Consider the following 12,046-nt stretch of genomic DNA (forward strand, 5'->3'; position numbering starts at 1 on the left):
CACGACGCCCTCACCGACCCTCACCGACCCCTCACCGACCCCTCACCGACCCCTCACCGACGCCTCACCGACCCTCACCGACCCTCACCGACCCCTCACCGACCCCTCACCGACCCCTCACCGACCCCTCACCGACCCCTCACCGACCCTCACCGACGCCTCACCGACCCCTCACCGACCCCTCACCGACCCCTCACCGACCCCTCACCGACCCCTCACCGAGCCTCACCGACGCCTCACCGACCCTCACCGACGCCTCACCGACCCCTCACCGACCCCTCACCGACGCCTCACCGACCCTCACCGACCCCTCACCGACCCCTCACCGACCCCTCACCGACCCCTCACCGACGCCTCACCGACCCTCACCGACCCCTCACCGACCCCTCACCGACGCCTCACCGACCCCTCACCGACCCCTCACCGACCCCTCACCGACCCCTCACCGACCCCTCACCGACCCCTCACCGACCCCTCACCGACGCCTCACCGACCCTCACCGACCCCTCACCGACCCCTCACCGACCCCTCACCGACCCCTCACCGACCCTCACCGACCCCTCACCGACCCCTCACCGACCCCTCACCGACCCCTCACCGACGCCTCACCGACCCCTCACCGACGCCTCACCGACCCCTCACCGACCCCTCACCGACGCCTCACCGACCCCTCACCGACCCTCACCGACCCCTCACCGACCCCTCACCGACGCCTCACCGACCCCTCACCGACGCCTCACCGACCCCTGACCCCCTCACCGACCCCTCACCGACGCCTCACCGACCCTCACCGACCCTCACCGACCCCTCACCGACCCCTCACCGACCCCTCACCGACCCCTCACCGACCCCTCACCGACCCTCACCGACCCCTCACCGACCCCTCACCGACCCCTCACGACCCCTCACCGACCCCTCACCGACCCCTCACCGACCCTCACCGACCCCTCACCGACCCCTCACCGACCCTCACCGACCCCTCACCGACCCCTCACCGCCTCACCGACCCCTCACCGACGCCTCACCGACCCTCACCGAGCCTCACCGACCCCTCACCGACCCTCACCGACGCCTCACCGACCCCTCACCGACCCTCACCGACCCCTCACCGACCCCTCACCGACGCCTCACCGACCCCTCACCGACGCCTCACCGACCCCTCACCGACCCCTCACCGACCCCTCACCGACGCCTCACCGACCCTCACCGACCCCTCACCGACCCCTCACCCCTCACCGACCCTCACCGACCCCTCACCGACCCCTCACCGACCCCTCACCGACCCCTCACCGACCCCTCACCGACCCTCACCGACGCCTCACCGACGCCTCACCGACCCCTCACCGACCCCTCACCGACCCCTCACCGACCCCTCACCGACCCCTCACCGACCCCTCACCGACGCCTCACCGACGCCCTCACCGACGGCCTCACCGACGCCCTCACCGACGCCCTACCGACGCCCTCACCGACGCCTCACCGACCCCTCACCGACGCCCTCACCGACGCCCTACCGACGCCCTCACCGACGCCTCACCGACCCCTCACCGACCCCTCACCGACCCCTCACCGACGCCCTTCGGCTCCTCCGTGGACGTGGAACCGACGACGCAGCAGCGGCGGCGGGAATTAGACGTTGCACACTTTATTAGGTATTACTTTATTTTTGCATTTCAGTTTAACTGCTTCGGTTGTGTACTGCTTTACAAACTTTGAACAGCTTTTCAAACGAAAAAAAAAATGTCCTCGGCGATTCTGTTTCCGTGTTATTTTTCGTCGATGTTGTTATATATCTTTTTTTTTGGAGTTTTCATTTTATTCGTTAATCAGGCAATTTTTTTTATTTTATTATTCCGTAACCCCCGCGCGTCTCCCTCTCCTCCGTCCTTTCCCTTCCCGCTCCCAGGCTTCCGACCAAGCGCAAAATCAGGAGGAACACCCCAAGTGCTCGTGTCGTTACGCGAGAGAGAGAGAGGCAGAGAGGGGGCGGACGGAGCAACGCTTGCGACTTGCCAATGATTTCCACGGTGAAATGCTCGAGCATCTAGGCACACGTACACGCGCTCTCACGACACGCCCTGGGCCGGAGAACTCCTCGCCCCGGAATCCCAACGGATCACCCCCCCCCCCCCCATCCGGTTCTCTTCCCCGCCCCAGAATCCCAAATCCATCTCCGGAACACTCTTTTCCCCGCCCGGGAATCCCAACAATCCCCGACTTGTTTCGCTCACCGGAACCTCAACGATTCTCGACTTCTTCTTTTCTCTCCGGAATCAAAGCGATTCCCGTATGCCCCCACCCCCCACTCCCTCCCTTCCCCGCATCAGAATCCCAACGATTCAGGACTTGTTTCCTTTCTGGAATGCCAACGATTCCAGACTCGTTTTCTCTCCAGAATCCCACGCAATTCCAGAATGCGTTTTCCCCGGCGTGGGGAATCTCCAACGATCCCAAAACATTTTCCCGGCACGGGGAATCTCCAACGATCCCGGAGTTCTTTCACGCCCCGGATGAAATTCCCCGTCGATTCCCGGGGGCTTGTATATACGGTGCCACGCTTTAACACCAAACTAAACTTTTGGAGGAAAAATGAAATACAAAATAGATGGCGGGCGGGCGACGCATTTTCTCTCCCCACCCAATATCTTCAGTTATTAATTTTTTTTTTGGTAAAATTATCGCTTCCAAGGTTTACCGCCTTAACACAAAAAAAATTCAAAGGGACAAGGCGCGCGATTACAAGCAACATCTCAAAAGGCTGATGATCAGTTTGGGGGGGGGGGGGAGGGGGGGGGTGAAGGAATGGAAAATGAAAAAGGTGGGGAGGGAGGGTGGTAGGGGGAGGCGGGGTAAGGATGTGTGCAATTTCCCATCTTGAAATAAAACGAGCAAGATTTTTTGAAAAATTGGAGAAAAAAAAACAAACCCCAAAGTTGACGTCGTTGAACTCGCCCCTCTCCCCCGCATCCCACCCCCCCCCCCCCTCCCTCCTCCAGTGCCGTTCGGCGGCAAACCAAAAATAACAAAGCAGCGGCAAATCTTCTCCGAGCTGATGATGGCGACACACACGTGCACCCGGATACCACACACACACTCAGGCAGGTGCACACACACACGCACCACACAGATCCTCGCCCCCACCACACACAGACTCTACAGGGCAGGCGCTGTTAGCGGAGTAGCAGCAGCACCTATTGAAGGCCGGCACAGCACAGGAGGGGGGGGGGGGGTCCAGGGTGGCCAGTACGATGTTGAGGCCACGCTTTGTCTCCCCAGTGGCGATGTTTACTACACACCGCACCCAGGTACTCATTTGAGGCCGAGTCGACCAAGGGGAGGACCAGGATCGGTTCAGATAATCGTCACCGATGTTGGTGGCCGTGAGAGCGGGTCGCCGGGTTCGTAGCGCAGCGTTGCGCTAACCGCTGCCCACCACTGACACACACGCACGCAAACACCTCCCGACACAAAAAAGCAGATGCGCGCGCGCGCACACACACAAGGTCACACATCTGAAACCACACTGACACACAAGCCGAAAAACGGCACACAGATACCACCTACGTGGATAGCCACACAGAGAAACATGGACACACACGCGCACGGACGCATGAAGGCACACACACACACACATCCTCGCACGCACAGGCAGAGAGACAGACAGACCACTGAGGGCCCAGGGACATGCGGGAGGGGGGTCAGGCAAGGCAAAGGTGACCGGATGGAGCTGGGCGAGCTGGGCAGGGTGACAATGCCGTAGGGGAGGGGGGGTTGAGGAGGATGGTGGTCGGGAGTGGTGCGATGCGGCACGGGTGGCCTATTGCAGCTGACGGGGCAACGAGAGAGAGAGAGCTGATGAGCACGTGGCGCGTGGGGCCGGCTGCGTTATAAACACGGGGGGGCGGCAGGGGCCCGGCAGAGCCGTGGCTGAGCGTGCGGTTGAGCGGTTAGCGGCGGCATGCGCCGGCGCCGACGACGGGGGTCGGACACACGGGGGTCAGACACGCGGCGGCTGTCCCACCCCCCCCGACGCGTCGCGAGTCTACGCCGCCGCCGCCGCTCCTCGCTCGCCCGGCACCACTTTACTCGGCCACCCCGACCTGACGCAGCACTCGCTCCACGGTGAAGCCCTGCGCACGCACACACACGCACACACACGCACACACACGCGCACACACACACGGGGGGAGAGGTCACGGGCGGTCGGACGCAATCGGAGGCCAGGAGCGCGACCGGTAGATGTGGCCGGACGAAACTGAACGGAACGTGACGACGATCGCCGCTGGCATCGCGCGCCAATCTGCGACGGCGGCCGGCAGGCGTGTGACACAATTGCCGTGAGGACGGTTGTAAATTCTGAGTTTAAGAATTAAAAGGCAGGTTGGGGAAAAAAACAAGCGGACTAATCACCATCTGTTACGTCTGTTTGGGATAGAGCGTTGCCCCACTCGCACGCACCGGTTTCCTCTCACGTTTAAAACATTCATCAAGTGTTCTTGGTTCTTTCGGTAAAGTCACGTAGAAGGGAAGTAATTAAATAATAAAAATTAAACATAATAAAATAATTCTCACGACGTTTCGGCCACAACGCAAGCAGCCGTCCTCAGGTGAAGAACAGGTCTTTCGTCATCATCGGCGAATGTTCATTCAGACGCTGTCTTTCCGACAGACCTGTTCTTCACCTGCGGACGGCTGCTTGCGTTGTGGCCGAAACGTCGTGAGAATTATTTTATTATGTTTAATTTTTATTATTTAATTACTTCCCTTCTACGTGACTTTACCGAAAGAACCAAGAAGATGAATCCCTGCAGTCACGAAAGCTTTAAATCGAAAGTCGTCATTTGTTTCATTTTATTTCTAACTACGTGACTTTACCGAAAGAACAAACGAGTTTTATTGTTGTTGTTGTGTTTGTTATTCAAACACCTGGGCCCCCCTCCTCCTCCTCACCTTGGTGCTGTCTGGGCCGCGAGGCTGTCGCGTGACGGTGAGGCGCGGGGCGCTGTTGTCGTCCAGGGTGAGGCTCTTGAGACGGCTCACCAGACGCTCTGGCCGCGGGGACGGAGTCATCTTCGACGCCTCGCTGCGTGTCGGGGGGCCGACAAGGGGGGGGGGGGGCAGGGGCGGGCAGGAAGTTGGCAGAGGGGCAGGGAGGGGGCAGGTGGCAGAGGGGTAGGCGAGTCGATCAGAGGGTGTACTTTCAAACCCCTGGGGTCTGGCGTCTCTCACTTGATCGCCCTCTTCTCAGATGCGATTAAACTGGACAATGATGATGATGTAGATGCACAAACGGGAAATTGACAAACTCTCCGCGCAGTGCCAGAATAGAACCGTGGACACGTCATGACGTCGACTCGGTGAGCGAGTCACAAACACGGAGAGGGGGGCGGGGGCGTCACAACACTCTGCTACTCCTGATGCAATCATCTGGCTCGACCACTACAGCGAGTAAAATCATAGCTGTTGCTCTAAGTCCACATCAGCCGTACGTAACTAGCCGTGCTAATGAGAGGTGCGGAGGAAGGATAACAAACTCTGTGTCTCCGTGCGAGTCTATGGGTCTCCGTGCGAGTCTATGTATGTATAAAATGTTGACCTTCTTTGGCACCGTACGTGCCAAAGGGACGAACGAGAAGCAGACTCGTCATCGCGGCGACGATTTCGTCACGTCAATGGGAGTGCGCGAAAGCTTAGCGGCCGAGGCGCGCGCAAGCGTGTCGGCGTACCCGATGCGGCGCACGTTGCAGGCACTGCTCTTGCTGGTGCGCGGGTTGAAGACGACGTGGAACTCCACCTCGTCGTTGGGCATCAGCTCGAGGCCGTCCAGCACCTCGCTCACGTGGAAGAAGAGCTTCTTGCTGTCGCCGACCTCGTACGCGATGAAGCCAAACTGAGCGCGTGCCAGACGCGGAGGAAAGAAAAAATGCACAGCGATCAGAATCGGAATCGGAGTCTGATTCCGATTTATCCCGGAGGAGTGTCGTCGATGGGTGCCGTGCGTTCGGTCGGAGTACGGGGTCGGCGGGTGACATCGACAAACCGTACCAAACAAAAGTCGCTAAATATAAAGGAGACAAGTGTAAGGGTTACACGGCGTCACAAAAAGTCAGACCCTGAAATATGATGTCACGAAGCTCTACCCACCCCCCCCCCCCAAAAAAAAATGCTTCAAATCGCTTTAAACTATGTTGTAGGAGAAAACATTTATTAAAAAGTCTATTTGATTAAGTAGAACGTGTTGTCTATATTTATTTATAAAGTTGCGTATTTTGAGTGACGTCACATTTCTCAAACCCCCCCCCCCCCCCCACCTCGTCACACATCGTCACAAATGTCTGACCCCCCCACCCCCAAGGTGCGTGCCGCCTTTGCACGCGTACATCAGCTAAAACGTGGGGTGGTTCTGGGAATGCTGCCTTGCCCCCAAAGCTTGTGTTTTGGGTGTCGACAAATCGGCAGGAATTTACGAATCGTATTTGGCCGCCGTGAATGTCCACGGGATGATGCCGCTTCATCGTTGAGCCATAATTCGTGGCCCAGGTGGGTCAGTGTCTGTCAAAAAAAACCGAGCTACAGAGCTCAGCAGGGGGGCCTTACCTGTTAAATAAAAACATAGTTTGGAAGGCCTCACCACAGAGACGATCTCCCTCTCTGTGCCTATGTGTTGCTCTCTCTCTATGTATCTTGGTGATATCTGTCTGCTTATATGTCTGTCTATAGTTTTCTGGTTAGATTTTTGTTGCCATTTCATTTATACCTGATGATTGCTTGTGTTGCAATCGAAACATCGTATGCTATTATTTCATTTATTATTTTATCTTTACACATGATTTTACCGAAAGAACCAAAGAGTAGTTGGAAGCAGTAGTTAATTAACGCCACGCCCGCAGTATTAACTGGGGCGGACACCCGGTCTGGAACCACGGACCCCCACACTCCATGCAATAACGCGAAGGATAGCGGAGTCCCACTTACCTCACTCTTGACCGAGTCGATGTAGGCCCTCTCGAGCTTGCGCATGGGCGTGATGTTGCAGGCCATGAGCGCCCCCCCAGTGGCCGTGACGGTGCACAGCTGGAACTTGACGTTCTCGCCCTTCTGCAGGTACTCGCAGCGGCTTGCCAGCCCCACCACGCCGTACGGGAAAGTGTCGCCCTTCAGGGCACCTGCAACAAATACGCGAGTCGATCGATCGCTCGCAAGAGCGGCAAGATTCTAGCTTGCTTTCCAACAGGGTATGCTATTCCATCGCACACCTCCCGCCCAGCGCACCCGATTTGATTTGTCTAGAACAGGGGCGGGGAAACTTTTTTCTGCCAAGGACCATTTGTGTATTTATAACATCATTTGCGGGCCATACAAAATCATCAACTTAAAAATTAGCCTGTTATATTTGTTCTAGATTTTAAGCTTTCGTGACTGCAAGGATTCATACTCTTAGTTCTTTCGGTAAAGTCACCATGTAGGTAAAAAATGAAATTAAAATTAATAAAAATAAAATGCAGCTAATCTGGCTGTGACGGTCCCACCTGATGACGGAGACTTGTGTTGCCTCCGAAACGTCGTGATTTTATTGTTTTATTTTTATAAATTTTTATTTCATTTTTTACCTACGTGACTTTACTGTTATATTTGGCCAAACATTCAATTAACTCGCCCCTAATACGACGGCTGGAACTGCTTCTCTTTGGCGAGGCGTGTGATGTTAGCTGGTATTGATGATTCTAGATTTGAAGCTTTCGTGACTGCAAGGATTCATACTCTTAGGTTTTTTCGGTAAAGTCACGTAGGTAAAAAATTAAATTAATAAAAGTAATAGAAATAAAATAAAATAATAATATAAAAATAATTTATTATTTTATTTTATTTCTATTATTACTTTTATTAATTTTAATTTAATTTTTTTTCCTACATGACTTTACCGAAAAAACCTAAGAGTATGGTATTGATGATGTTGCTACTTCGCAACTGCTTTTCCAGGTTTGCTCCTAGATTTGTTGAATTTCGAGTCCCGCCTGCGGTTGCCTTGGCAGGGCCACACCAAATGATTTGGGCCGGACGTTCCCCACCCCTGGTCTAGAAGAACACCCCCACAGTGGCAGCCCTTCCTGTGCGGCAAAAGGTTGACAGGGCAACTGGCCCCCGAGCGGGCATGAGTTTGTCAGTAAGGAGGCGATGATTGCCGTTACGTGGTCTAGCCTCGGACACACCCCCATTGGCAGCTCTCCCTGTGCGGGGCACAAGGTTGACTTGGCATCACGTGAAAAGTGGCGTACCACAGTGGCGAGGAGATGTTAACTACCTCGCCTGGTATACAGGAGGTCGTGGGTTCAATCACAACCCTGACCCCCGGTATATTTGAAGTTTGCATGTTTTCCCTGCGGAACGTGAGGATTTTTCCCCGGGTCCTGCGGTTTTTACATCCAACATTGGCAATCGATGTCACGCGTTTGGAGTATATGGCTGCTACACATTTCCACGTGATCATGTGTGGCCGGGTCGCTTCTGAAAAAGAGCTACGCAGTTTCGGTGGGAGGGCCTTACACCACCGGGCGAAATAAAAAAAATAGTCCAGCTTTGTGAAAAGCGATTCCCCAGAATCGCTCGCTTAAAAGGAGACTCTACAAAAAAATAAATCGCGATGGCCGTCAAGGTCCGTGCGATCGCAGGTCGGCATGTTCAGCTAGGTGGGGGAGGGGGGGGGGGTGAAAGGTACGCACAGTCCTCGGTGACCTCCACCAGCCCCTGGTATTCGGCCTGCTGGGGATCGACGCTGCGGAGAGGCCGGGCCACCTTGCCCAGGTAAATCGTCGGCTGCACGTCGTCCTTGGGTACGTTTCCTGCGTGGGGAGGGAGGGAGATGGGGGCCCACAGACATCCCGGACACGTGTCTTTTTCACGAACCCGCGTGCTTTTCAGACGGCGAGCTTTCGGTAAAGCCGTCGAACAAAGGACGGGTCGGTCTTCGCCGCGTCGCGCGGCGCTTCAAAGTGCGCTTCCGCGGCCCTCTGGAAAGCTCTTGCCTTCCGATATTAGGAAGCCACTGGGCAGCTATGCACTTTTAAATCATCATCACCATCATCATCTAGATTGATAAACTCATTTCATTAGAACTGTTGTCACACCCCCCGCACCTCCGATTAGCACGGTTGGCTACGTACGTTGAGCGAAAGATGTTCAACATACATATAAACCATCGTAAAAAAAAACGCTGCCCCAACCGCCCACCTTCACGAGTGGACAAAGGCACGTCCCACTACAGCCGGGCCATGCAGTTTAACGCCGTGCCAGGCCACGGTCATGTCATGCCGAGCCACGCTCTGCCATGCCAAGTCATACTTTTTCATGCCGTGCCAGGCCATTCCAGGCCATGTCAGACCACACCGCATCACGCGGAGCCAAAAATTGTAAATGTTGTGGTTTTACTCTTCAACACACCGGTGGGCTAAAGCAGTGAACTATTTGTCTTTTGTCAACGTGACACTTTTTTGCTGATTGGCCGTGTCGGGTGGTGGAGGGTTACGACACATTTATAAATAACGCAATCTAACCCAAAAACGTTGATTATGAATTGTTTTAATGTGTGTTACACACTCTCCTTTTTTGTATTTGGATGGCCACCAACTTTGGCTAAAACAACATGTGCACCTTGAGCATGTGACCTGTTGTTCTCTTATAGCCCCCCCTCCCCCCCAATACGTTCCATTCATTGGCTACCACACTCAGATAAGCTCCTCCCCCCCTCCTCCCCCCCCTTAACTTGTATTTAAGAACTTGTATCTTGAAATGTTTTGCCTCACTTCATACAGTAAATCTAGCTGTGACAGTCCCACCTGACGGCGGAGACTTGTGTTTCCCCCGAAACGTTGTGATTTATTATTTTATTTCTCTTCTTGGTTCTTTCGGTAAAGTCACGTAGAAGGGAAGTAATAAAATAATAAAAATAAAACATAATAAAATTATTCTCACGACGTTTCGGCCACAACGCAAGCAGCCGTCCTCAGGTGAAAACCAGGTCTGAGGATGGCTACTTGCGTTGTGGCCGAAACGTCGTGAGAATTATTTTATTATGTTTTATTTTTATTATTTTATTACTTCCCTTCTACGTGACTTTACCGAAAGAACCAAGAAGATGAATCCCTGCAGTCACGAAAGCTTAAATCGATATTTTATTTCTATTATTACTTTTATAATTTCAGTTTTTTGGTTTTTTACCTACGTGACTTTACCCAAAAATCCTAAGATAGTGTGTCACACGATGCCATTCTGCGCCAGGCCACGCCGTGTCTCGCCGAGCGATGCTGAGCAACGCTACGCCGGGCTGCGTGACGCTACGCTGTGCTAGGCCACGTCCAACCAGGCCAAGCCATGCTGAGCAACGCTACGCCGGGCTGCGTGACGCCACGCTGTGCTAGGCCACGTCCAACCAGGCCAAGCCACCCCGTGCCGCCCCGGTCGGAGCGACTCACCGCTGGTGATCTTGGACACCTTGTCAGCGCTCGTCTTGTTCGCCTTGGTCTTGGACAGCGAGTACTCCACGGCGTCGCCCACCTCCAGCAAGTCCACGTCGCCGTTGTACTCGCTGTGTACGCACACGCACACAGATTCCCCCCCGTATAGGCTCAACGGAACGTTGGGGCCAGAGTGCTGTTAGCAGACCGAGCAGCAGCTACGAAGGCCAATACGGTACACAACAGGGGATGGGGGTGGTCAGCAACACGCCCGGCCACCTTTGTCTCCCCGGTGATGATGTTTGATACACACCGCACCAGGCACTCGTTTAAAAGGCCGAGCCGACGTAGGTTCAGATAATCTTCACCGATGTTGGCTTTTGAGCAGGATTCAAACTCGGGTCTCCGGGTTCGTCGTGCAGGGCTAACGATTGCACTACCGCTCTCCCCACGCGTGCACACACACGCGCACACATATGCAGGCGGTCCCCCCGCCCCCCCACTCTTACGTTACAATGCGTCTCTGGAAACCGCGTTGTCGTAATTCGCTCCGTAGACTCATTTTAGACCGAGTTGTGATTAAAGCGGGCTCTCAAGTGCAGCGAGAGTTCGATGGTCTCTGCCCAGCCACCAATCGCCGCACAAAGAACCCCACCCCACCGGTGTTACACCGCCACTCATGTCTCACTTGCCCACTTGGGCACCCACCCTGTGTCCCCCCGTGCCCTCCGTGGCCCACGGGTAAGATTTCAAAAAGTGTGTTGGTTTGGTCATGTTTGTTTGTTGTAGTACATAGTTAGACTGATGGCCTTAATCGAAGTTGTCTTGTGGTTGTTGTTGGTTGTTTGACTTGCATCCCACTGGGATTTTTGCACACAGCGTTGGTGTACGGTGTTTTTTTCTGCAATATTTTGCCGTCTTTTCTTGTATTTTCTGTTTGCACTCAGTCACATATTCACTTGAAGCAGTTTTTTTGTTCATGTTTTTGTTTTTTGTTTGTTGCGGTTGCACCCGATTCAAGAGCCGAATGGCTCACAGGGCTATACCTAATACATGAACTTGAACCCGTCCCTCCCGTGGGCCGTGCCCCCGTGACCCCGCGACCCCGCGACCAACCCCCCCCCGGCCCCGTGGCCCCCGTCACCTGTAGTGGAAGAAGATCTCGGCGTTGTGCTGGATGTTCTCGATGAAGCCGAAGTTGTCCTTGAGCGTGGCGATGAAGCCCACCTGCCGCTTGCCACCGCCACCGCCGCCGCCGCCACCGGAGATGGTGACACCTGCGCCGCCGCTGCTGCTGTTGCCCAAGCCGCCACTGGTGAGGCGGCTCAGCACCCGGACACAGGCGGCGCTGCGTTGCCCGCTCCTCTTCACCTCCGCGATGCTGAACTCCACCTGGTGGAAGCGAGAGAGGCGGGAGGGGGGGGCAGGCAAGGGACGCGCAAAGCTTTCGTATCATTACATCGTCGTCGTAGTCATCGTCGTCATGATCGGTCAAAGTCAAGTTCAAGTTCATTTATTAGGTATAGCCCCTGTGAGCCATTCGGCTCTTGAATCGGGTGCAACCGCAACAAACAAAAACATGAACAAGAAACATT

At 54.9% G+C, this 12,046-nt stretch overlaps 1 protein-coding gene across 12 annotated transcripts in view; it reads right to left on the reverse strand.

The window, feature by feature from the left end:
• Positions 1-3,010: 3,010 nt before the first annotated feature.
• The window catches only part of LOC133360372 (cold shock domain-containing protein E1-like), a 48,055-nt gene continuing 39,019 nt past the window's right edge, over positions 3,011-12,046 (reverse strand). For 7 of the 12 annotated variants that reach the window (XM_061579065.1, XM_061579061.1, XM_061579067.1 and 4 more), the window contains 7 exons: positions 11,596-11,843; positions 10,470-10,582; positions 8,721-8,840; positions 6,976-7,166; positions 5,727-5,890; positions 4,951-5,083; positions 3,012-4,130 (listed from right to left, as the gene is read on the reverse strand). In XM_061579065.1, the coding sequence (XP_061435049.1) occupies positions 4,083-4,130; positions 4,951-5,083; positions 5,727-5,890; positions 6,976-7,166; positions 8,721-8,840; positions 10,470-10,582; positions 11,596-11,843 (1,017 nt within the window). In that variant the 3' untranslated portion in view covers positions 3,012-4,082. Of the gene's footprint in view, positions 4,131-4,950; positions 5,084-5,726; positions 5,891-6,975; positions 7,167-8,720; positions 8,841-10,469; positions 10,583-11,595; positions 11,844-12,046 lie in introns of all 12 variants that reach the window. The other 5 variants (XM_061579068.1, XM_061579060.1, XM_061579059.1 and 2 more) reach the window with 4 other exon arrangements.

This window comes from Lethenteron reissneri, chromosome 68 (genome assembly GCF_015708825.2).
Source record: "Lethenteron reissneri isolate LAM-NWPU_2019-01 chromosome 68, ASM1570882v1, whole genome shotgun sequence".
NCBI classification, from domain to species: domain Eukaryota; kingdom Metazoa; phylum Chordata; class Hyperoartia; order Petromyzontiformes; family Petromyzontidae; genus Lethenteron; species Lethenteron reissneri.